The sequence below is a fragment of the Mastomys coucha genome, unplaced genomic scaffold (genome assembly GCF_008632895.1).
Source record: "Mastomys coucha isolate ucsf_1 unplaced genomic scaffold, UCSF_Mcou_1 pScaffold12, whole genome shotgun sequence".
NCBI classification, from domain to species: domain Eukaryota; kingdom Metazoa; phylum Chordata; class Mammalia; order Rodentia; family Muridae; genus Mastomys; species Mastomys coucha.
Window position 1 is genome coordinate 95,292,603 of NW_022196894.1, and position 27,241 is coordinate 95,319,843.

A 27,241-nucleotide genomic window follows, 5' to 3' on the forward strand; every position below is an offset into this window, starting at 1 on the left:
CATGTTTTCAATCTAGGCAGAGAGGCCCTTCCCCCTCTGCTTTTCTTCCCCTTTCCAGTCTCCATAAGAGTTTTAATCTTCCCTCCCACTATGTGCTTCCTGGTCACAGGCTGAACAGCAACACACCAGTCAGTCAGGGGCTGAGGCCTCTAAGATCTTGAGCCCATATAGGCCTTCTCTCTAAGCTGCTTACCTCAGAAAGCTGACCAACATAGTTCCTACTGGTGGTGCAGGCTAGGAGCATAGAGAGAGGCTGCTGTGTCAACTGAGACTTCTGCATACAACTGAAACTCCCAGGCAAGGTGTGGGAGGCTTTGGAGATCATCAGTATATCCCGGAATTGAATTGACTGAGATCACCACACACTAAATGAAGTTAACACTCTGCCACCTGGTGTACTGAGGTATATATTACAAACTGACTGAGTTACACAAAGATGCAATGTATATAGTTTCTGCATTGTTCATAAATACATACAGCATTCGCGCTTTAAGCATCACACCCATAGATATGCAACCACAATATTCCCAGAATTGTAATGTCCTTTTTATTTTTCTCTACAGAACATATTGACTATCAAGAGACCACACAGCAAAATTACAAGGCGGAGTCTTGTTGGATACAGGGTAGAGAGATGGAGAGAGAGGCATCCTGTGGCCGTGTTCAGGGAAACACAGTTTCTGCAGTCAATGTAAACATCCATGGTTTCCAGGAGCCTCTCTCACCTCAGCTCACCTGACAGGTTATGCAAGGCAAGAGGTACTTGTTCATGGTATTAATTTCCTGTTGTTACTGTAACAAGATATTGTAAACTTGGAGGCTTGATACAGTCAGAAAAGTGTTTGCTCCCAAGTAGGAAGACCTGAGATCCATCCTCAAAATCCACATTATAAAAAGTTGTGTGTATGGTGGGTCGTCCATGCTGCCGCATGTTTGTTGAAATCCCAGCACCTGGGAGAAGACAGGCAGATCTGTCATATGCACTGGCCAGCCAGGCTGACCTACTTTGGAAAGCCAGCCCCTGCCTTGCAGGGCTAAAATTACAGGTCAACCACCACACCTACCTAGAATTTATGTGGGTTCTGGAAAGCTGAACTTTGGTCCCTTTGTTTACATCGGTGAACATTTTAACTGCTGAGCCTTCTCCCCAAGGCCCTTTCTCTGCCTAAAGAACCACACAACATCTTCCTTCACACAGCACAATTCCACATTGCTTTCATGAACATTCCTTCCTGTAGACAATGCATTTCAATAATCTCATCTCTCTTCAGAGCTGCCTTTGATGGCAGTTCCAAGGGCTGAGTTAATTACATGTGACACATGGGTAAAAATGGTCATGCTAAGTCCTTTCAGATAGTGAGGTGGGGGATAAGAAATAGAAATCAACCAGGAGGCTGGGAAACAGCTTTGACTGTAAAGTGCCTGTCACACAAACATGAGAACCCATGCATTTTTAAGAATGAAAAAGAAAAAAGAAAGAAAAGATGCATCTCTAACCTAGCACCACTGTTGTAGGTGTGGAGACAGAATTCCTGAAGTTCATTGGCTCCTGTGTAAAACTTTATGGGCTCCTCATTCAGCTAGAGATCCTGTCTCAGAGGGGAAGGGAAGAGACAGAGATTAAAAAAGAAAACACTCAACATTAAGGAAAGACATCTAGCATCAACCTTTGACTTAGAGAGAGAGAGAGAGAGAGAGAGAGAGAGAGAGAGAGAGAGAAAACATCAGAATAGACACCATCTTCTCATTTTAAGTAAGGATGGGGTGCCAAAATGTGTCAGTATATCTGATTTTATCCTGTTTTACCTCAGGTAGATCAAAGGTGGGATTATAGTCATTTGTTCAGTGAGCAGTGTCAACTACAAGAACCCATTTATTCAAGAGGGACTTTAACTACATGTCTATTTATCCAAAAACACTCAGAAGACTAAAACCAATGCTTGAGGGAGATTTTTTATTTTATATAATTTTAAAGCAACTTCAAGCCTTTAAAACACAACCTTATGCCTATTTGAGGGGCTGAGCCATTAGGTACATCCTGGCCTCCATAGAAGGTTGTCTACATTCCTGGTGACTTGACATAACTTTGGGCCATTATGGTCAAATGAGCCTAGCCTGACTGAGAGAGAGCGAGCCTGGAGCCTGCAGGCAAGGAGCAGTAGTTGGTGGTGGGCCAGGTTATTCTGCATAATCTTCCATCTCTACAAGCTCCATATAAGCTGGCCTAGGACTACACTAGCAGTCTCTACTTAAGATGTAATTCTCTGTTGGGCTAATTACCCAAGTCGTCTAAATAATCAATAAAAGCAAGTAACCCAGAGCATTACCCCATCTCTGGGGTCTTACACCAACGCAGTACATGCAACATTTTCCTGAATAACATTGATGGAACAATGAGATGGTTGCTACAATGTGGCAATTAGCTCCTGTGCACAATGAGATAGTTGCTACAATGTGGCAGTTATCTCGAGTGTTTCATAGGGAGGTCTGTGATGCTATAATCACCCCTGACACAAAGTGATGTAGACTTATGTGTGTGTGTATGTGTGGTTTTTTTTGTTTTGTTTTGTTTTGTCTTGTTTTGTTTTACACGCAGTGTTTCTGGAAGGACAGACATCTAAAGACTAATAGTGGGTCTGCCTTAAGGGTAAGTGGTCGATGCCTAGAAATTGGGGGATGAGAGGCTGGAGTGGCTAGAATTGTGTCTGTGTGTTTGTGTGTGTGTGTGTGTGTGTGTGTGTGTGTGTGTGTGTGTGTGTGTACTTTTGTGGAGACAAATGTAGCCCATGAGGCTTTCCTTTGGTATCTTTGAAGCAATACTGAGCTGTTAACACAACTGTGTGGTAGATACAGAGGTTATAAAGGAAACAAGAAAACTGATCATTCTAATTACTTTTCCATGATGAACCTAAGTACAGAAGAAAGACACCTAAGAAAGAGGGCTGGGTGTATGCCATTTCCTGGTGTGAAAAGTTTGCTTTCTATTCTGAGCCTCACACTAACCTTCCCCCCCCCAAGCCCTTTAACACATCCTATACCTGAATGAACTAGTATGTGTTCTGGGTTTCAGAAGAGTTTGCATCATGCTTTACCTGAGCCACACTCCTGTGCTCAGAGTCACAGTGAGGCAAGAAAGAATTCTTTCATAAACCCTTTAACCTCACATCATGGAGCATCGTGGGAATTTCTTGAGAATTTTCATATTCATGAAACTTAATTATAGCAAAATTGCCAATATGTAAAATATGTCTGCATTTGAATACTACTTTCAAGTCTGAAACAGAGCAAGGAGACAACAGCCCCTGGAGATTCCCACAGTTTGCATAGAGAAAGTAAGGTGGGAGAAGAGAAAATACAAATGCTTCCAGAGGGGCTTTATTTACCTAGAAAATGGAAAGTCCCAATCAGAGGAAGGATCTTATGATGACCCTGTAATCAACCATGGTATTCAACTTCAGAATAAACCATTAGCTAAAGTCACCAGTTGAAGACATTAACCCTAAAGACGGTAGATACTTTAGCTCCCTGGCTGAGGAAAAGAGACTATAAGCACACTGTCTGTTCTGATCACAGGAAGCTGAAAGGGAAGTATTTAGGCCCCTTCAGTAATCACTGGAGGTACAAAGTGTGTTTTGGAGAGGCAGAAAAACCATCTGAAATACCGGAGAATCTACACCTCATCAGCATATGGACGGAATGATCCATCGAGTCTGCCAATGTGCAAAAACAAAATTATACATGTTTCTAATCCTTTGCTAAAATTAGGGTAATTAGGTTGTGGTCCAGCTGTGGTTTCCTACCAAAGAAGTAGTCATAACCACACCCTAGTACTTTGTTCTTCCCTACTTTTCAGAGAGACCTTGGTAAACTCAGGTCCAAGGCTGATGTGTTATTCATGAACTTGAGACTGGAGACAAATGCCCTTTAGCTTGTCTTTCTATCTATGCCACGACCTCATATTTGGCTGGACTTGAGGGTTTAACCATAGAAAGGCCATACTGAGTACAAAGCCTTCACCCCACACTTAAAGCAAGAAGGATGGAGCACAGTGGATGATATTGCAGACAGGTGATCCTCCCACAATTTAGTTAATAGATAGAAAATCAGGATGCATTGGAAACCTAAACAACATCAACAAAAATAGGTTAAGACCAAATCCATTGCTCTGAAGAGACCAGCCAACCCCACATGGTGTGATAGGAGACCAGTGGCAATAGCAGCAGCTCCCTCTCTGAACAACTGACTGGGTACTGAGTTCATCTCCTCCATCTTTTGTTTGTAACTTGGCAGCACTGTAGGAAGTGAGGGTAAGGATGTACCCTCCCATCATGGACGTTGCCCAGATCATAGGTCACATGCTCAAGGAGAGGCAGAATTCAGCCACAAAACTGTTTCAAAACCTGACTCCATAATACTTCACCTAGCTGACTTCTTCCAATCCTGAAAAAATAACCAAAGGGAGCAGGGAGAAAGGGAGAAAGGTGGGGAGACAGAGAGAGAGATAGAGAGAGGGAGAGAGAAAGAGAGAGAGAGAAAGAGAGAGAGAGACAGAGAGAGAGAGAGAGAGAGAAAGAAGATGCCAACAGTAGGCCACAGAATGTCTAGATTCATACTATCTCAGCAGAAATGGCAACACATGGCTTCAGTCTTTCATCTGCAGTCCCAACACCCAAAGGCATATCAACAATAACAAAGTGTTCTCTTGGTTCCCCTTCATGGAAGAGTGGACCCACAGGAACAAGGAACCCCATGGGGTCCCAGTTAGTTTCAATTAGAACTGAAGGTCCAAATTCTAGTTCAGAAATGCTGAGTCCTTGGTACTCGGCATCCCTGAAGGAGCATGGAAAACATACACAGGACAGTGTGAAGACAGAGGCAGACCTGGCTAAAGTCCAAGAAACCAGAGAGCCTCACAGCTCCCAAGTTTGGCATAGGGCTGAGAGCCAGTATTGTCTGCTGACCAAGGGTGCATCCACCCTTGGCAGTCAGAAGAGCTGGAAAATGAAATGCCCGAGACACTCAACAACCAACCAAACCAGAAATGCAGTGAAACTCCCCAAACTGATGTCAGGTCACTGACAGGAAAAGGTGGTAACTGGGAGCCAATCACAATAACGGGATTAAGTAGTCCCAGAGAGATTCGATGTCTCTCATCTTTGGGTCATAGATTTTATATAGATTTGTAAATGCATATGTGTACAGATGGCATGAAAGCAGAAGGGAAGAGCAAAGGGGAGAGGTGGGGGAGAAGTGGGTGGTCAGGATGCAGGGATCAGCTTGAAGCATAGCATATGCTTGCATGGAATTGGCCTTAGTAACCAGCATGATCAAAGAAAGAAAATCAAAGCTGAGTCCAAGAAATCAAAGAAAGAACCCAAGGCAGCGCAAACTTGTTGAGGTCCTGCCTCCCTACAGACCCTCTTAGCTTGGGTTTCTATGGTCCCTCTCTCCATCAAGGTCTCAGCACTTGGCCCTGAGGTTCTAAAAATGTAGGACATTTTGCTTTGTGATTTTTATAGCAGAGTTGAACAGCTTTGATTTGAAAGGATTAATAAGCTTCCTAAGGTTACTCTTAAAGCACATGAAATATCATCCATATACACTTAAAGAAACATACCAATAGATCACTCCCATAGCTTCCAGATTCACAAATATATCCTAAATATACCACCAAACACACATAGAAATATCAGTGGGATTTTACTTCTGTCAATATTATTTATGAAAATCAAATTAAGTAAACATGAAAAATGCAAATTAAGCATTGGAATCTACACTGGACTTAGTGAGCATTTTGGTTTTGATCTGCCTCTTTCTGTTAATTTTAGAGAGACAGAGGAAGAGAGACAGAGAGACAGACAGACAGACACACACACACACACACACACACATACACACATACACACACAGAAAGAATTCTATAAAATAGATGTGGAGGTCAGAGGCACACCAGGTATCATCAGCCCTGAATTCCCCCTGCTGAACACAGCTAAGCAGACTTCTGTTGTTTTTCTGCTCTTTACAACAGGCTAGCTAGACAGCAAGCTTTCAGGGATTCTCCTGCCTCAGCCTTCCATGCCCGTATAGGAACAGTGGAGTGATTGTCATTTATGTGTCACATGTTCAGCTTTATGAGAGAGTTCTGGGGATTCAAACTCATCCTGGGGCAGTAAGTACTTTACCCAACTGAGTCATTCCCAGATACCCTTTTCTTTTAGTTAGAGACTTAATAATTCAACAGTGAGAACAGCAGTCACTGACTCATCTCCCTGGCAATAGGCGAACAGATATGTGCCATCACACCCACCGTTTTTACATGTGCTCTGGGAATTGAACCCCGGTCCTTGGGCTTGTAACACACACACACACACACACACACACACACACACACACACACACACACGGAGCTTTCTCCCAGGCAACTCCTCCACTTTTTTTTTCATGTCTCATCTCCATGATCTGCTTGAATTATTTATTCTGGAATCAAAAACACTTAGCAACCCCTGGCTCAGTGCTCAACAATCCTGTGATAAACAGATGTGGGGACGGTCTGTGTCTAGGAGCATTGTGTGATTACTCTAATCTCCTCCACCAGATGCCCAAAGAGTAATTAGCACACACAGACCCTGCCATGCATTCAATGAGAAAATGTTCTTGGAGTTCACACTATGCCACGGCCACTGCTGTCAGCATCCGCACACCAACCCAGCCCTGGAGCTGAGGCTCCTCCCCACAGCAAATGTCACCCAGGCAACACAGAGTTAAAGACCGCACAGACCACAAGAACTACCACCAGTCTTCCTCAGATGTCATTACAAACTCAATTTCCACATCTACAACTTTTCATTTTTTTTTTAAATTTCCTCATGGCTTGCTATTTTCAGTATGTGGCTGTGATTAAAAAATAACCCCAATTGGCTTATCAATCACATTCTTCTGGTTTGTTGTTGTTTTGAGATAAATTCTACTCTCGCATTGAGAGCAATCCTTCTGCCTCCGTGTCCTGTGTACTGAGATAAAGGGTATGAGGCATCATTGTCTAGCTCGGTCACATTCTTTTAAATTGCACTAGGGTAAGATTTTATGATTTTAAGGTTTATAAACTTGTGTCACCACATCCTACTATTATTCCTTAGCTAAATCTCTATGTGAAAATCAGCTTGCTTGTATATTTACTTAACCTGAAAATGTGTAACTAAAAACCATTACCCTTCATGATGGTTAATATTTTGTTTGTTTGTTTGTTTTTGAGTCAGTTTGATGAAAGCTAGGGTCATCTGGAAAGAGGGAAACTCAATTGAGAAAGTTCCTCCATCAGATTACCCTGTAGGCAAGCCTGTGGTGCATTTCCTTGACTAGTGACTGATGAAGGAGGACTCAGCCCTCTGGAGGTGGTGCTACTCCTGAGCAAGTAGCCAAGGGTGCTGTACAAAAGCCAGCTGAGCAAGCCAGTAAGCAGCCCCACTCCATGACCTCTAACTCAGCTCCTAAGATCCTGTCCTGACTTCCCCAGTGATCAGGACATGGAAGCCAAACAAGCCCTTGCCCCTCACGTTGTTTCTCTTAGTTGTGTTTATCACAGCAATAGAAAGCACACATTCTATACATTTTATTCTATACATTTTATTGATCTCTCTCTCCCTTCCCCCTCTGTGTGTCTCTGTATGTATCTGTATATCTGTGTGTGCATGCGCATGCGCGTGCGCGCGCGCGCGCGCGCGCGTGTGTGTGTGTGTGTGTGTGTGTGTGTGTGTGTGTGTGTGTGTGTGTAAATATGGACATTCACATTCTATGGCATCTATGTGGAGATCAGAGAACAGCTTGCAGTTAGGTCCCAAGTGACAGGTGTCTTTAAATAGAGCCATCACTATGGTCAAAGATTCAAAGATAATTATTTTTAATTTAATTGTGGTTCATCTTAGAAAAGCAACCCTTTATATTCTAGAATTTCAGCATTCCTAACTAGCATAAAAGCAAATCCTCATCTAACTCATTTTCAGTTTTTAAAAATTGACATTCATAAGCTGCCCAGGCCCAGAGTGGTAGTGTGCCAACTCTTTGTGTTAACCACAGACTCTGGAAGTTCAAACACAGGCAGGACTTGTCACTCAGGGTTCTTTCGGCTTGTCATTTAGAAAATTTCAGAAACATTAAAGGACAGTGAGGCTGGTATAAAGCACTATTTATCCACTCTCCGCCAGCTGCCAGTGAGTGCTCCCCATGGCTGCTCTGCCAGTGAGTGCTCCCCATGGCTGCTCAGTGGACTCAGGCACAAGCAAATCTCTGCATCTGGGGGAGACAGCTTCACTTGTAAGGTGTTAGCTTTGGAAGCATAAAAGCACCAGGTCTGGTGGCATCAATTTTCAACTCCAAAACTGGGGAGGCAGAAACAACTGGATCCCTGGGGCTTGATGGTGGGCCAGCCTAGTCCACTTAGTAAGCTCAGACCAGAGAGAGAGAACTAGTCTCAAAAGGAGAATAGAAGATGGATAGTGCTCTGAGGAAAAACACCTGAGATTGTCTTATAGTCCACATATCCATGCACACATACGAATACATATCCACACATATTGAACACATAGACATGCATGCAGACACACACATACATGAACACAGACATGCATATAAACACAGAAACACAAATACATATACACACATACATGAACAGACAGACATGTATGTATGCAGAAACACACATACATGAACACTGGCATGGATATAGACATACATAGAGACAAGAATACATATACACACATGCATGAACACACAGATATACACACATATAGACAATTACACTTACATGAACACAGGTATACACACAGATAGATATAGCTGAACACAGACATACACACAGATACATATACGTGAACACAGACATGGATATAGACACACACAGAGACACAAATACATGTACACTCATGCATGAACACATAGATATGCACACATATAGACAATTATACATACATGAACACACAGACATACACACAGACATGAACACATACAGACACACATGCACACACACAAACACACACACATACAGATACACACATGTACACACTTACATAAACACATAGACATGCACACACACACACACACACACACACTGCACCTTTACTGCTTCCTGCCACTACTGCTGTTTTCAGCAGGCCCTTCGACATCATTTCATGGTATGGCTTCAGAGGGTGTTGATGGGTATGTATTTGTTCAGTGTTCAGTCACTGTTGATACATGCTCAGTGTTGAATGCTTGTCCCTGACTGCACAGGGTAACGTGATTGTACACACTCATGTGTCTCATCCACATTGGCTTGTCAGAAAAGCCAGGTCAGCAGGCTAGAGTCAACAGGAGAAAATAAATCCATAACTCTTTGAATTAATCATGCAGCCATCTGATAGGATTATGGGTGCACGAGGCAGAGCAGAAGTGCAGAACCCATGTGCTTCTCTTTTCTTCTAGTTTTTCCTTCATTTCCCTGGGCCCCTCACTGCACTCCTGTCATTGATTTCCAATACCTGCCTCTCATTCCCAGTTTCTGTCCCACCTAATCCTGTTCAGAAAGAATATGAGAGATAGAAAGACTCAAATGCAAATCACAGGTAAGTGGGCATTTGAATTACTATGTTTCCCTTGATGCTTAAATGCTGGTTACATACGATGGCTAGAAATAAACTAAGTCTGCTGTCCCTCAGTCCTATAGGAGTAAGGTGATGTACATGAGTAGTGTGTGTGTGTGTTATATGCATTTATATGCATTTATATGTGTTTATGTATGTGTTATGCATATGTTTACATGTATGTACATTGTGTGCATGTTTGTGCACTGCATTTATATGTATATGCTTATGTGTGTTTCTGTGTGTTTAAATATGTATTCATGTGTGTTTTGTATATGTATGTAGTATATACATACAACAATTACTTATACTGACCTAGTGGCAAGTATAATGTTACTAACACATTCAGGAAATCCTTGGAGATGATGTAAAATTGACCTGCAAGGATGGAACACACTTCCTTCAGTGTTCTATTATTTTTAGTGAGAACGTGAAAACAGGCATCTTGCAAACCTTGAATCTGGGACAATGCTGTTTAAAGAACCCTCCTTACTTGGAAACCATCACTGAAGAGAGAAACATGCAAACCTGGCCCGTGTGCCCTCTGGCACTCCACCAAGGAATCTGGCCTGGCTGTGTTCCCTTCTGGAAAATGGCCCTGCTCAATTTCAAGTTCATTTGGCTTTTTCAATGATAGGGTTTCAACTCAAAGGGATAGCAGTGTTGAGAACTAAAAATGTCACCATCTAATTAAGGCATGGGGGTGCACAGTCCTCTTTTCTCTCCTAATATTATCTGTGGTCTGAAAATGACTCCATGAAGGCTCTTCATAAAACCCTTTCTTTTCAAGGTATAAGCACAATTGTCACAAGAGATGCTGCAAGCACAGAAGGACAAAGGAATGCTGCAGAAAATGAGCAAAAATCAAGAGCAAGGGAGAAATGAAGAGAGCTGGGAAGGCTCTAAAGCAGTTAAGCTGAAAACAAAAGGATGTACTTTCCCCCTGCATGCAAGGCTTCCCTGAGCATGAATCCCTACTCAGTCTACTCAGGAGTGAAGAGGAGGTAATGCCAAGGGGTGGCCCAGTGGAAGAGAAGCATAGAAGGCTGAAAGGTCATTACACTTGGGTGCCACCATTTCATCAAACTCATTACTAGCCCATGCATCCCTCATACAAAGCAAACTCAGAAAACATCCACCTATGAAAGCTTTCATCTATCACAGAGCAGATGCCAAATCATCTGTGTGCTTCCAAATCCCTAAGATGAAACCTAAGCAGAGGTAGAACCTGGGGCAAAGGATGTGATCATGATTAGAGTCCCTGTGAAAGGACTCTAGAGGGGCCCTTTACCCTTCATATCCCACAAGGAAACAAGACGACAACTGTGAACAAGAGGGTGCTTTGCTAGGTAAAACTACCCAATTACCTTGATCTAAGATTCTCTAGGACTATAAGAAACAATTCCTATTCCTTCTATCAACCAGTCTAGAGTAATGTGTTACAGCACTTACAATGGAAAGAGACTATGAGTACCCTACCCATACATACTCGAGTATCACACATGCATTAACATGTTTATATACACCATACACATGTGACCACACGTGCCCATGCACATGCACACATATTCTCTCTCCATAAACGTTAGAAAAACATAGGCATGACATTCTATTTGTATCAAAGTATAATATAAATATTTGATGTTGAAGTAGGCGCTGAGTTATAAGTCTGTTTCAAAAGCCACTCAATAAGCTGCCTGTGGCTTTCACTGAACTGCTAAGAAATAGCTTTCAAACCACTTGTGTCTGTGGTCCTCTCAGTACAAGAGGCTGACCAACTCTAAATGCACTGGGCCTGGCACATCTCCATCACACTTATGCACTTGTAAACAGATCATGTGATTTGTGAAAAGTGGCTATGGTTATAATGGTGTCATGCCCATCCCACATGCTTACATTAAGGTCATGAAATAATTTTAAGTACAGTACAATGACAAGAAGAGAAACACATACACAGTGGCCCTGGCTGTGTCCTCCCCTGAAAGCAAAGCTTAGGTGGCTTGGACTCTCTGAATATCTCCTCATCTTCATACAACATTCCAACACAAACATGGTCTTGCAGTGAGTTGGGAGGATGCTGTGAGACCATCTCCATCCTCAATTGGGCTCACAGGCATGCTACTGGCCACACAACTATCCCCTTTGCTTCTTTCACCATGTGACTCTCTTCTGTCTACCAGGTCACAAAGTTGGTCTAATATTCTTTCATGAACATCCTACAATTATAATACCCATGATCATTACTGGGTGTAAAATATCCATCACAGTGTGACATGACATGCACCCACATGCAAAAGTCATGCATGCAGAGGCATCCATCACTTAGATGTAGCAACAGGTGCATCCTAAGCCATGAAGACACGGTTGTGGGTCCACTACATGGAAGAATGCTACGTTTCTTAAGGTCTTGATACGTTTCTTAAGGTCTTGGCATGTATCCAGGTTCCTGTGGCTTGAGCTGTGCTTTGTTTGATTAGATGCATGCCTTAGTTGTTGTTCTTGTTGTTGTTGTTGTTGTGGTGGTGGTGGTGGTGGTTTTGATTTTTTTTTTTTTTTGAGACAAAAATCTCAAGTATCTTAGGCTAGCCCCAACTCACTATATATCTTAGGATGACCTTGAACTCCTGATACTCCTGTTCTACTCCCAAGTGTTGGTGTGTGGCACCACACGTAATTCATGTGGTTCTAGGAATCAAACCCAGGGCTACATGCATGCTAAGCAAGCTCTGTGTTCTATGACTTTACACATGCTGCAGTGTAAAACTGAAAGAGATAAGACAAAAATAAAAGCATTTCAGGGAAATAAAAGAGACAGTGTTCACTTTGAGGAAAACGAATGCTGGCAATTAGGTGATCCCTTTTCCGCTGGAGTAGCTCTGAGAGGCGGATGTCAGCAGTGACATCCCAAGATGCCTCTGATTTGTCAACCAAGGCACTCTAGAGAGGTGATATGAAGTTATATTTTGGAAAAAGAATAGTGAAAAAGAAAATCTATTTCTAGCCAGGCAGTGGTGGAGCATGCGTTTAATCCCAGCACTTGGGAGGCAGAGGCAGGCGGATTTCTGAGTTTGAGGCCAACCTGGTCTACAGAGTGAGTTCCAGGACAGCAGGGGCTATACAGAGAAACCCCGCCTCTAAAAACCAAAAAGAAACAAAAAAGAAAATCTATTTCTTAAAGTATTGAGGATAATTAGAAAATGTTTAAATAATCTGAGAAATCTCCCATTCAAAATTTAATACATACTCATGAAGCCCTTCCTCTGAGTCTAGCACCAGTATACTATCCTTGGTGGAGGGGAAGGGATAATTAAAGATTGTCTTTAAATTAAAATTTATCTTTCAGACTCCTGGAGAAGAAAAGCCATTACTTTTCTTATCTAGCTCTGGAACCTGTGTGCCATCATAGCCACCTGTAAAGCAAAAGTGACACACCATAGGAGTAACCAACCATTTTCTCATTGGATTTGATGCCTGCTCCATAGGAGGGAGTTCCTGCATGGTACTGTAGCATGGTAAAAAGCCTGTGGCTAGGGATGTTATTGGCCCCATGTAGGCACATACTATGATGGTTTTACTAAGTGGATATGTTATCAAAAGGCCACAGGCTATATATTTATTTATTTATATATCCATCTACTAGTTCTACTGTCTGCCTTGATCAAGACATTTCTTTTTGTAGTATGTGCTAGGCAGCTAATGCACAGATTCACATTTGGTCAAAGTGATGAAAATAAGCAATCATTGAATACTTGGACCTAAGTGAGAGATTTATATCACTGACCACAAAGCTCAGGAAACATCCCAGAAGAGGGGGAAGGGAAAAGAATGTAAAGTCTAGAGGACAGGAAGAATGCTATAAATGTCTTCTGGACAGGACCTTTGCTCGTATGGCCTCACAGCCTTTATGGTTTCCAGCACAAGTTTTGTACAAGATTGGACCTGCCAACATTTTATCCAGAGTGGGGGAAGGGTTCATGAGAGCTGGCTCCCCTCTCAGAGGCCACTTACAGTTAATGATTGCATGGGAAGAGGAATAGTTTTCTTCATGTTTCAATAATTAACCTCCCTACCACGATCATGCAAGCAAACATAATTAAGTGGTATATGCACACATGCACACACATGCAGGACTTACTGTTGAGAATGGTCTTAGCATAAGGGGGAGGGGATCAGAGAGAGTAATGGCTGGTAAAGAGGATCATAACACCTTAAATACATGTTTAAAGTTTTCAAATACTAAATAAAGACATTAAAATAACATAAGATAGTATGGGTATGCAAATGTCTCTGGCTTGATCATCATTACATATTTAATCTAATTATTAGATTAAATTATTATCCTTCATGAAAAAATGTACAGTTATGTATCAATAAATTGTGAAATAATAAAAGTACATTATCTTTGCTTAGGTAATTTTGTGTATTTGCTTTTCTCCTTATATAACATACTTCTGAAGACATTAAATCACCTTGCCTTCAAAATACAATGAAATATGTTAAATACACCAAATATCCAGAATTAAATCCAGCTTGGTTCATGTACTTGTAAATATCTCTCTTGCTTAGATAAGTCTCTACCTTATGACTCATTACTGTTATACATGGCAGGTTATTCAGTTGGTGATGTTATTTAGAGGTGAGCTCTCTGGGCCTTAGTTTCCTTATCTGTGAAGTGGGATGGTGAGAGTGGGACGTGATAGGATTTCAATGCAGCTGTTGCTGAAGGCTGACGTGTGTGCGCAGTGCCATGGAGAGCTACTGCACCATCTGTACCCCTACACAGTCCTGCGCACCTGTACTCTGAATCACCCTTGACAGTTAAAGCAAAAAAAAAAAAAAAATCTGTTTCCTTTCCTGACAGTTTGTTGCTAATTTTCTACTATCTAATTTATATTAGAGGAAACACTTAAGTCAGTCTAAGGGTGTTTGTTATAAAAATCTTGTACCCTGCCAGTTGAGACCATCCTGGTGCTTCAGTGTCATGGTGGCAGGGTTCCTGATCATTCACCCTCAACATCCTCTGCACCCTTTGCATTTTGGCAACTCTTCTTGAATTATCTTTGCTTTTCCATTTTAAGGAGTACCTTACAGGCAACTGCAGCTGTGTTCCAGAAGCACACTGAGGAGAACATGATACAAGCGGTAACAGTGGCCAATGGTGATGTCACGATACAAGTGGTAACAGTGGCCAATGGTGATGTCACGATACAAGTGGTAACAGTGGCCAATGGTGATGTCACGGTACAAGTGGTAACAGTGGCCAATGGTGATGTCACGATACAAGTGGTAACAGTGGCCAATGGTGATGTCACGATACAAGTGGTAACAGTGGCCAATATTTATGCCAAGTCTCATTCACCACACCTTACCCATCAAGTATTGTTGTTTGTATAGAGGATGTGGTGATACCCGTCTGGGATGTAGCTTAGTGGATAGGGTACTTGCCTAACTTATACAAAGTTGTGGGTTTGAGCCCCAGCACCTCATAAACAAGGCATAAGGAATGCACAACTGTAATCTCAGAAGGATTAGGAGCTCAGAGACATCATTGGTTACATATGGGGTTTGGGACACCCGTTTCTTAACATGCATCCCAGGGACAGAGTAGGATAGAGAGACTCCCCCTTGGACAGACCGAAGCCAGCCACATGTTCGCTGAGAAAAACAAGTGGTAACTTCCAGATAATGAGCTTTGGGAACATGCAAGTCATTTGGAGTAAGTGAGGCTGGGAATATTTGGATTATAGGCATTAGTGCCATTGTGCCCTCTTACCTTCTTAGCAATGTTGATGTTTATATGAAAATTGTGATTGTGTGTAGGGTGGTGAACCCCCTAGCCATCAACACAAAGAAGTTGTGTGGTGCAGAAAGAGTAGCTCTTAGATTGCTGCTGTTGAAAGGGGTCAGCTCAAATGGTAGGCCTGCTATTGTTGTCTGCTAACAGGGACTTCGGAGGGTCCTGCTACCCTGCCTGGTAAGGGTGGTCACTTGCCTGAACTGTATAAATAAATGCAATTTGAGCTGAATAATTGCCACTCCTGGAGGGTCCAGAATGAGGGTCCCTGTATGACCTGCCCCTGCAACCCTGACCCCACTGTCAGTATGTACTGTAGCTTTGTCATGGCTTTCTGCTGCTAGAATTTAGTTTGTCCTGTGTGACTGTGGGGAGGAAACTGAAGCTCCAGTCTGGCTATCCTCTCAGGGCCTCGTGCTTCTCCTCTCTGCTGACTCTTCCCCCCAGTCCCTCCCTTGTAACAGTCTCAGCATGGGTGTGGTAGCTAACTGTATCAAAGATCCTCTGAATTCTAGCAAGTGACCAAAGTTGGCCTGATCTTAGGGATTCTTGACATATGCATAGAGTATCCTGGGAGATTATGTCTGAAAAGGGGGTGGTTCAAACAGCCAAGATTAAGAAGGGGGATAAGCATAGAGCTTCGGTCTCCAGACCCCTGTTCTTTACTGCGGATGGACCTGTGAAGTCATGAGTGCCCATCTGAGGACACGGAAGCTAAACCCAGAGACATCTGTCCCTGTATCTCTTCTGGGCTACAACTGAAAGCCATTTTCTCTTGGAAATACTGAACAGTCATTTGGAAGGTATGGGAGACTGCTGCAAAGAGCCCATGCTGAGTTTTACACACACTCACCACATATAGCACATGCTTGTGAACTTCTCACACGCATAGTGACACACACAACACATATCACCCCACACATATGTCATACATATAGGAAATACACTGTACAAGTGTATGCACAGATGGATACATCCGATATCCAAGGTGTCCCTGGCTCAGGCTAAATCTGTTCATTCATTCTTCTTTTCTCTTTCATAAGAGCACTACCATGGCTGTGTCTTGTGCCCCGCTTCCGTGGTTTGGGGATCTGTTCTGCAGTGCACAACTTCCAGCATGGAGGGTAAAGTTCTTCCTCTTGAAAGGACGCACTGCTTTGTCGCTCAGGGTCTTTGGACCTACTTGTTCAAGGACATCAAATCCAGCTGCTGACAACACACAGCCCCATCTCAGGGTCCTTAGGAAACTGAGCAGAATCACAACTGCCTGGTTCCAATCATACTTGGGGAGATGGAACATAGACAGCCAGTTCTGAGAGCAACAGACTTAGCTAAATGTAATGAATGGCTTTGAAATGGAAGTACTTCTCTCTCTCCTCAGAGCTTTCTCAGGGAGCAAGCCCAGCATGCCACACATACCATACCCCCTCAACCCTTCTGATTCCAAGCCCTGCACGGAGCTTTCTGTGCTGTAAATGACGCTCCTGCTTGCTAAAAGTAAGTGTAAGCGAAATTAGATAACATACATGGATTAAAAACCAGTCTGGGAGCCCCCTACCCCCCACCCTCCACATCAGTTTTAACTGGTTCCTATACATTCCTCTCTAATGTTTCTTTCACACAGTGATTCCACGGCATATGTGAAGTCAGCCATGAGGTCCGCCAATGACAGCCTCATGCTTACATCACAGGAGTGATGACCTCATGCTTACATCACAGGAGTGATGACCTCATGCTTACATCACAGGAGTGATGACCTCATTACCCCTTCGACTCCAGAATGTTCTGGTTGCCAACAGGATAACGACCCAAACAGTAAAGTAACAGACTACCCTGAAAACACTCAGCACTGGCTGTGAAATTAAACCCTCGGTGCCAAGAAGGGAGCGGTTGTTCCAAGTCTATAGATGTAGCCACAAAGCATGCACACCCCTAGACCCCTACCATGGTACAGCTCTTGACCCAGCATCTCTTCCTTCAATGAAAATGGATTGTATCCAAGTTTCCCTCAGCACAGCTTGGTAAGGAATGCTGAAGGGAAGCCTTTCCTAATTTGCTCTACTCTAGATGTCTTTTCACTATTCTCCCTTCCTCCCTAAAATGCAAAGGCTTTCTTACATAATACCATTTTCTAGAACTCTCCCAACTTCCCTAGACAACTTCTTCTGTGACCTGAAGCCTTTGCCCATTCCCCTGACCATCTGGATGCTACTCTCTCTGGATTCTTTAGGACAGAGACTATCCCCCAGGTGTGCCAGCAGGGGTCACTTCTTAGAGTCATCCCTTGGGTTATTTATGACATCCAGACAGTTTTGTCCCAAAGCCTACACAAAGGTTTGATGCAAACTACTTGTCTGCTCTTTCTAATTCTACAAGGACAGCAATCTTCTCCCTTTTATCCCAAATGTGGGAGGGATAGAATCAGTTTTTAGGTCTGTATTCATGGATGCTATCAGATAAAGCTGTTGGGTCATCTCTAAAGAAGGTTTTTCAGCTAGGGAGCACACCACAGAGGGAGACAGCTGCTGCAGAGACACTACAGTGTCTGCTTTTTCCACTTTTCAAATCTGGTCCCCTTTGGCTGCATCTTTGATGTTAGCGCGCCTGAGCCCCTGGAGAGACTCTCACAACTTTATCAGCAGAAACAGAGATGGAGTGCCAGACCCTCATATCACTGCCTCCCTGCATGGGAGGAAATTCTCAATGGGCACTATGAACAAACCTCACAAAGGAAGACAGGATCATTGTTCTCTGGGATTGTGTCTTAGGGTTCTTGGCAGCAGCAATGACTCCATGCACTTTGATAGCCAATCTATTGTATTTTTATGGGGCTACATTAATATTCAAAGGACTTTTGCCACTCTGCAGGACAGAGGAGCATTGAATCCCACAGGCAGCTCCCAGGTCTCACTCTCCCTGTCTCAATGATGTAGGAAGACAGTGAGTCAGTCCGCCATAGTCACAAAGACGTGGGTTTGTGGTGTACCTGTTCTGTGCACATAGAGCTCAAGCCCCCTATGCACTCCACCTGAGTCCGAGGGCAAAAGGTGAGTGATACGGGAGACATCCAGGTGATGGACTGCAATGGAAGCATCAGATTACAGGAGTCCTGCCCTTAGGCTACCAAAGTATTCTTTGTGAAGATAATCCAAAAGAAATGATCTCATTCATGAACTGATTCATGTCCTGGGTATTGGAAACTTCAAGAGTAGGAAAGAAGCATAATTTGTCCCTGAGTGGGCCTCAGGCCGCCTACAGCCTCCACCATCCCCATTCCTATCCCCTACACCAAAGAGAATTTGGTTTTCACACAGCCTAATATGCAGTGAGTTCATTGAGACAGACCCATCAGAGTCCCTTGGACCAGTCCTGCTGTGTACTGCTCATTTTCTCAGCCCAAATGAACAAAAGCAGTGTACCGTGGGATAGCCATCATTCTGTTGCCTCTTGTAGAAATGCATACATGATTTGAATTTTCCTTCATTGAACACCCAAGATTCAGTTTTACAGACCATATGAAGCCTAAAAAGAAGGAAGACCAAAATGTAGATACTTCAGTGCTTTTTAGAAGAGTGAACAAAATACTCACACAAGGAAATATGGAGACAAAGTGTGGAGAAGAGACTGAAGGAAAGGCCATCCAAAGACTGCCCCACCTGGGGATCCATCCCATATACAGCCACCAAACCTGTACATTATTGTGGATGCCGGGAAGTGCTTCCTTATGGAAGCCTGCCATAGCTGTCTCTGGAGAGGCTTTGCCAGAGCCTGACAAATACAGACTTGGAAGCTCACAGTCAAGCACTGGACTCAGCTCAGGTGTCCCTAATGGAGGAGTTGGAGAAGGGACTGAAAGAGCTGAAGGAATTTGCAGACCTATGGAGGGAGCAACAGTGTCAACAGGCCAGACCCCTTAGAGCTCCCAGGGACTGGACCACCAACCAAAAAATACACATGGAACAACCCATGGTGTTGGCCACTTATGTGGCAGAGGATGGCCTTGTTGGACATCGGTGGGAAGAGAGGCCCCTGGGCCTGAGGGTATTTGAGGCACCAGTGTAGGGGAATGCCAAGGTGGGAAGACGGGAGTGGGTGAGTGGGAGAGCACCCTCCTAGAGGCAGGGGGATGGGGGATGGTATAGGGAGTTTCCAAAGGGGAGACCTGGAAAGGGGAAAACATTTGAAATATAAATAAAGAAAATGTCCAACCCAAAGAGAGAGAGAGAGAGAGAGAGAGAGAGAGAGAGAGAGAGAGAGAGAGAGAGAGAGAGAGAGAGAGAAGCAGTTTGTCAGGGCTGGGGAGATGGAAGAAGAGGTGGGAGGTAGAGACAGAAGAATTCATGGGGCTAGCCTGGAGTAAATGGCAAAGCTGCAGTAAACAAGAGACCTTGTGTCAAAGAAGATGTAAGGGGAGAACCTCCCACCTCCACTTGAAGAGGATAAATATCCATTTCCTTAGTCAAGATTCCCAAAGTCCATCTGGCCCACATATACGCACAAACCTGCTGCTCATATACTCTAAGACTTTGCTGCTCTGAACTCAAGTGGCCCCTCAGGCCTTCAAGGTTATGTCCCTCAGCACCCTGGATACTTGTTTCTGTCACCTCCAGTTACTTCATGACCCTTCATTGTCCCCTCAGTGGGCCCACTGTGGGAGCCCACAAACACCAGTAGATCCTGTCACAGAGCTTCACCCTCTCCCACCTTTGCTGTCAGAGCTTAGCACGGGTCTGGAACCTTGAGGCCATCAGCCTAATTAAAGGTCCATTGGATTCAGGACGGCTGACTAGAGTTTATCTTCAACTGGCCAGCATACAAACAAACGGTTATTTATTGGTGGACTCCTTCATAAGACAAAATCCCAACGGTGCTTCTCCCTCTCTCCCTGCAGGCCCACAGCCCACTGACCTCATTGCTGAACCTGTGACCACCATGATGAATTCCAAAAGAACAGAGATGACATGTGTCATTCTCAAGTACAACATGGTAAACCTCTCTCTCTCCCAGGGACGTTGCTGAGGTCTGAACCGGATGTGTTGCTATGTGATGGTGGAATAGCCTTCAGTCCAGGCCTCACAGTGAGGGTGATAGTGAACAGAGCTCTAAATGTTCTTTTCCTGAGAAGGACCTTTCCGTCCAGTGATATGCAACACCTAGTCATGTCAGCATGGGATCCGTTCTCTCCCAGGATGCTCTCTGCTTAGCTATGACATTGTGAAGGCCCCTTTTCTTCAACACTGAACAAATAAATGAATGTCTCAATATATCCCCATTGGCCGCACAGACCCCTGAGAAGAGGTGAAAAGCATGAATGCAGAAGTGTGCAAGCAAGTGCTTATTCTCATTACCATGATCACGCTCACTTCTGAAACTCAGCATTTATACCATAATGAATTATACTATTGATCAGCATCGCATCAAGAACTTATCATGTCCTGAGGTGCGAGGGTTTCATCTTTTCTCTAAGTCACTACTAAAGCCAGGCTTTGTGTCAAATCCCTGTCATCCCAGCTATTCAAGAAGTCGAGGCAGGAGGATTGCAAATCTAAGGCCACCCAGGATTAACATAAAGAGGTTCTTCTCAAAATGAAAATCATGAAAGGCCTGGGGATGGAGCTGTGTGGCAGGATGGTCACTGAGGACATGTGATGTCTTTGCTCAATCCTCAGCAAAGAAAACCAACCAACAGAAAAGGCAGCATAAAACAAACAAACAAATAAACTAAAACCACTGGTCTGTCCTATAGTCCTTTGACATATTTTCAGGATGACATACCTTCATTTTCATTAGAGTCTTTTAAGTGGCTGCTTTACATGAAGTGACAGGTGACAGACTTCATCGAGGAATTAAGAAGCAGAAATAAAAACAAGGCATCTCCATAAAGGGCTGAGCTGCAGACTGTCTCTATGAATACACAGGATACCATAGCTACCAGGACAGCACTAGAGAGTGACGTGTGTGTGTGTGTGTGTGTGTGTGTGTGTGTGTGTGTGTGTGTTCTATGTATTTGTAAGTGTATGGATGTGAATATGTGCACATATGCAAATGTGTATGCATGTGTGCATATGTGTATACTTCTGCAGTCTCTTGCCCTAGTTCATGGAGACCTCCAAGAACAAATTTGCTTCCTGAACATCACAGCACACCATGCATCAGAAAATTTCCCCACAGAAAAACAATCTTAAGACATCAGAAGTCACCATGGAAGGAGACACAAGAGAGAAAACCTGATCATTTTATCCAGGTGTTCTTTCCAGGTCAAGAGCACAGGGCAAAAAGCCAACATCAATATTGGTGGTGGTATATATATATATATATATATATATATATATATATATATATATGTGTGTGTGTATATATATATATATATATATATATATATATATATATGTTGTAATCTCCCACAGACTGAGCTGATGCGGAATTTCTAGACACCCAATACAGGATGAGAAGTTATCCCATACCAACATATCCTTCTGATCAGAACATAGTTCTCAGTAGAAATGACGAGTTCAAGGTCAGTGGCATGACATTTGCAAGGACCAACAGAACACAGAACAGAAACCAATGCTCTGTTTCCACACCCTAGTTCCAGAATATCAACATACCTGAACATCACAACACACTATGCATCAATCAATGAAGTGTCTCTGGGACACAGTATTCAACTTACCTGCTTTTGAATGCAGAAATAAAACTTCAATTTCCCCATACAAGTTGAGGCTATGTGCATGGCACATGTAATGAACATCCCTTCATCAGTCTACTCTTCAATGAGTGTGGGGATGAGACCACTATATATAGTAGGTATGGTAACCACACCATAGGCATGCCACCAGGAATATTTGTAATATGGAGTCAACCAAGGTAAGCTCATCCTTTGATATAATAAACCTTGGTGTCCTTCCATATATCACACAGAAATGGAGGCCCATTCCTACCTCTAAGCAGCCTCGTATTGTGCAGTGATGCTCAGCCTACCTGAGACAAGTGAAACCGTGTCTTTCTCCCATGAGACGACAGTGACGTACGCCTCCACCGAGGAGGGGATAATGCACTTGAACACCGCGACATTGCCTCTCATGGTTTTCTGGTCCTCCACACGGACTGTATAGGGCTCCCGTAAAACTGAAAGGCAGAGAGAGTAGCCTTGGTAAGAATCATTGAAAATAAACCCATTCTGGCCAAGGAGATATTGTTCTAATGCAATCAGGGCATGGCACACAGATAACAATTGCATAGCACAGACAATGGAAAGAAATTAGCAAACATATTCATCTATCTTTAATTATCTAATTAAACATCCACTTTATTAGCAATATACTGCACTCTGCTCTAAAGGAAAGAGTATAATCTGAAATACTGAACTGGACCTTTAAGCCTATGGGGCAGGGGGAGGGACTCAGAAACTGGAGGTAGCCACTAGGAAGTCCCAGACTCTAGGGAATCGAGAGGTTCCCAGGACCCAATGGAAATGACATTAGCCGAAATACCCAAGAAAGAGGAGATAGAACCTGTAAAGGCAACCTTCAATAGATAGGTATGGCACCCAGCTGAGGGATGGGGCCACCCACCCATCTCAAAAATTTTAACACAGAATTGTTCCTGTCTAAAGGAAAACACAGGGACAAAAATTGGAGCAGAGACTGAAACAAAGACCGTCCAGAGACTGTCTCACCTAGGGATCCATCCCATCTACAGACATCAAACCCAGACACTATTGCTGATACCAAAAAGTGCTTGCTGGCAGGAGCCTGGTATGGGTGTCACCTGAGAGGCTCTGTCAGCACTTGACTGAGACAGATGCAGATACTTACAACCAACCATCAGACTGAGCCTGGGGACCCTAATAGAAGAGTTAGTGGAAGAAATGAAGGAGCTGAAGGGAATTGCAACCCCATAGAAAGAATAACAATAGGAACTAACTGGCCCCCTCCCTCAGAGATCCCAGGGACTAAACCACCAACCAAAGAGTATACATGGAGTATACATGGTTCCAGCTGCATATGTAGCATCAATGGAAGGGAAGGCCCTTGGTCCTATGGAGGCTTGATGCCCCAATGTAGAGACATGCTAGAGTGGTGAGGCAGGAGTAGGTGGGTGGGTAGAGGAGCACCCTCTTAGAGACAAAGGGGAGGAAAGGTGAGATGGGCAGTTTGCAGAAGGGAGACTGGGAAGGGGGACAGCATTTGAAATATAAATACATAAAATAACCAATAAAAAGTAAAGAAGGAAGGGGGGGTACATGAGCCTTCTGGAGGAGGAGGGGTGGGCTCTAGGGATTAGCTTCTCTTAATCCTCCAAAGATGGAGGGATAAGTCTGTTAGAAAAGGCAATGAATACAAAACTCAAAAAATTCAGGCTGGGGAAATGACATTGGGTAAAATGCTTACTCTGCAAATGTAAAGATGTGAGTTCAAATCCTCAGAACAGCTATCCAAAATAGCACACATGTCTATAGCCCTGGAGCTCCTAAGCATAGTTGGGAGGTGAAAAATAAAAGGATCCCCAGAACCTATAGGCTTATTAGCCTGATGTGCACAGTGACAAAAGAACAGACTCATCCCAAGCAAAATGGACAGTGGGCACTGAGAGTGTTCTCTCTGACCTCTGTATGCATACCATGACACATGCATGCCTGTATCCATGCACATGAACATGGAGACTCCACCCACCCCCCAACCCTCTGCCATCACACACAAACATGAGAGAGAGAAGAGAGGAGAAGAGAGATAATCAGAAACAGTAGAACAAGAAAAATAATTATTAACACATAAACTCTTTAAAGATGTTTAAAACCTGTGTGGAAAACCATCATTGTTCTGAGAACTCTCCAAATATGCCCAATAATAGAAATATTCTAGAAAGAGTCATAGGGACGTCTAGACATTTTTGCCACTTTAGGGATCCTGGGGTACTCGGTGTCTACTCAGCATGCCCAACTATCTGGGTCCAAATCCTTGTCCTGTCATTACCTACAAGGCAGAGGAAAGCCCCAGCTCCACCTGCACTAAGTAAGTGATGATGGCTCAGGACTGGGTGGCCTAGGACTGGGTGCCCTAGGACTGGGTGCCGTAGGACTGGGTGGCCTAGGACTGGGTGGCCTAGGACTGCGTGCCCTGGGACTGGGTGCCCTGGGACTGGGTGGCCTGGGACTGGGTGCCCTAGGACTGGGTGCCCTAGGACTGGGTGGCCGCTGAAGCTGATTTATGTCACCTGAGTGGGATAGCTGATCTACTTCCCAGCAGCTGGAGATGAATCCAATCTCTGTCACCAGGGTAAAGAGATGATGAATCCTGTTCATATTTTTTTTCTCTCTGCACCAACTTTATTCCACAAATTTTGAATCAGGATATCTTCAAGGTCTTAATTCCAAGTCTGCAATTTTCTAGATAGGCAGTGGAACACCCTGCCTGCCATTCAATCAGCTTCCAGAAGGATGTCACCCAGTAGACAAATACAGACCAAGAAAAATGGTAATGAGGATGATTTTTTTTTAAGAGGCTAACACCCCAGTGAAGAGAAAGAGAATGCCCTGAATGGGGTGTCCAATGGGCTGAAGGAATGGTCTCTGAAAGGGGACTGCTGGGGAGGCCAGCAGTGGCGTGCTGAGAGTCTTCACAGAAGACACCGCATTGATGACACTCGCCTCTCAATTATTTCATTTTACAATTTGTGCCTCAGGGATACAAGTGTATTAGTGCATTCTCTTTTCCCTTTGCTCTCTGCCATACCCTTCTTTATCTTCGCGCCCATCACTCCTGGACCTCCTCACTGGTCCCCTTCCCATGTCAACATTTGTTTTATTTTGTAAGCCCCAGTTCTCTTTTTTGACATTCGGATCTGATTTTCTCCCCATCAGCTTGGAGAATTTCTTCATCCCTGTCTCAGCCAGAGGGAGCCTTCCAATTTGAAGACTCTCATGAGATCCTTCACCTGCTCTAAGTGTGACCTGAGGCTCTGGATAGCATATAAAGCTCACACCTGTCACAAGAGGTCCATGGGGCACAATGAGGGGAGGGGAACCCAAAAGCTTGTCCTCAGAAACATAATTGTGACCAAGGGAGGGGATGACTATGTAGGCAGGACCCAGAGAGCTGAGGTCTCATTTCCCAACTTGGTGGAAAAGGGACTGTAGAGAAAAGAGAATGAATATAACTCAGTAATGGAGGAGAACTCAGACATTGGGAGAACATGAGGGTAAGGATAGAAGGGAGAGAAGGGATAGGCGATAAGTAGAGAGAGGCTGGGGCTCCTGAGAGCCTGCAGGGTCTCTGAGTCTCCTGTAGGGTCTCTGAGTCTCCTCTCTTGCTGTGCTTTGGCCTCAAGAAACTTCTTCAGACCTCCAGGACACTCAGCTTCACAGCTCACACTCCACAGTTCACACCTCATAATAAACAACAACTCACACCTTACACCCCACAGTTCATACCCTACAGCTCACACCTCACACCTCACACATGGTGATGTTTACCAGAAATCGAATTTCACCTCAGAAAAAGTAAATCCTACCACAGAGCTACAGGCAGCATCTTCGCAGCCTGGATGTCTTAGCTGGAGTTACTGTTGCTATGAAGAAACACTATGGCCAAAGCAACTTGGGGAGGAAAGGGTTACACTTCCACACTGTGGTCCATCACTCAATGATGCCAAGACAGGAACTCAAGTAGAAGGCAGGAGCTGATCCAGAGGCCATGGAGGGGTGCTGCTTACTGGCTTGCTCTATACAGCTTGCTTAGCCTGCTTTGTTATAACACCTAGGAGCACCTGCTCAGGAATGGCATCACCCACAATGGGCTGGTCCTCCCCCACCAATAACTAATTAGGAAAATGCTTACAGGCTTGCCTATAGGCTGATCTTATGAAGGCATTTTCTCAATCAAGTTTCCCTCCTTTCAGATTACTATAGTTTGTGTCAAGCTAACATAAATCTAGCCAGCACAATTGACCCCTTGTCAACTTGGCACACAAACACTTCAGTGTTAAGCCACAACATTTCCTTTCTTGTTCATCCCCACCAATAAAAAAAAAATCACAAAATATAACATTTTTACAGACCAATAATGTCCCATAGCCTTACAAATTCAAACACTTCAAAAGTTTTTTTTTTCTTCTAAGATCCAAAGTCTCAGTATAAATCAAAAATCTCTTTTGTAAATGTTTAAAGTCTCTCAACTGTGAGCTCCTATAAAACCAAAAATAAATTAAATACTTTCTTACTTCAAGGGGGAAGAACCAGGGCACAGTCACAACCAAATCAAAGTGAAGCCAAACTCCAACTGTGTAATTTAATGTGCAATGTCTGTGATTCATTCACAAGCCTCTGTGCTCCAGTCTCTAGCTCCACCCACTGCAGCACACACAGCTTGTCTTTCAGGCAGCCTCCACTCCGTGGTTATTGCTGCTCTTGGTGGCTATCCTATGGTACCAGCAGCTCCAATCTCCTGGCATTGTAACTGGCTACACTTTTCACCAATGGTCCCTTTTCACACCATGCCTCAACTTCTCTGTGTGACCCCTTTAATTCTGAGCATTCAACTGCTACTGAGGCTGCCCTTCACCAATGCCCTCTCCTGGCCTCTCACAATGCCAAGCCTCAGCTGCTCTCCATGACCCCTTGTGCTTTCAAAACCAGCACCACCTGCATGACTCTTAACACTAGCAACCTTGGCTGCCTCTGGAACACAGCCTCTGTGTACTGGCTCGGAGGAAACACTTCCTAGAAGATTTCAGCTCAGTGATGCTGGTCTCTTCTTAACCACTGCTAATTCCTCAGTTCTAGCTGACCACCACTGACTGTCCCGGTACCCAAAAAGGTTTCATTTCAGCGATG

At 43.8% G+C, this 27,241-nt stretch overlaps 1 protein-coding gene across 2 annotated transcripts in view; it reads right to left on the reverse strand.

The window, feature by feature from the left end:
- The window catches only part of Dscam (DS cell adhesion molecule), a 579,765-nt gene that overhangs the window by 431,061 nt on the left and 121,463 nt on the right, over positions 1-27,241 (reverse strand). For both annotated transcript variants that reach the window (XM_031364533.1, XM_031364534.1), the window contains exon 3: positions 22,390-22,536. In XM_031364533.1, the coding sequence (XP_031220393.1) occupies positions 22,390-22,536 (147 nt within the window). The remainder of the gene's footprint in view (positions 1-22,389; positions 22,537-27,241) is intronic.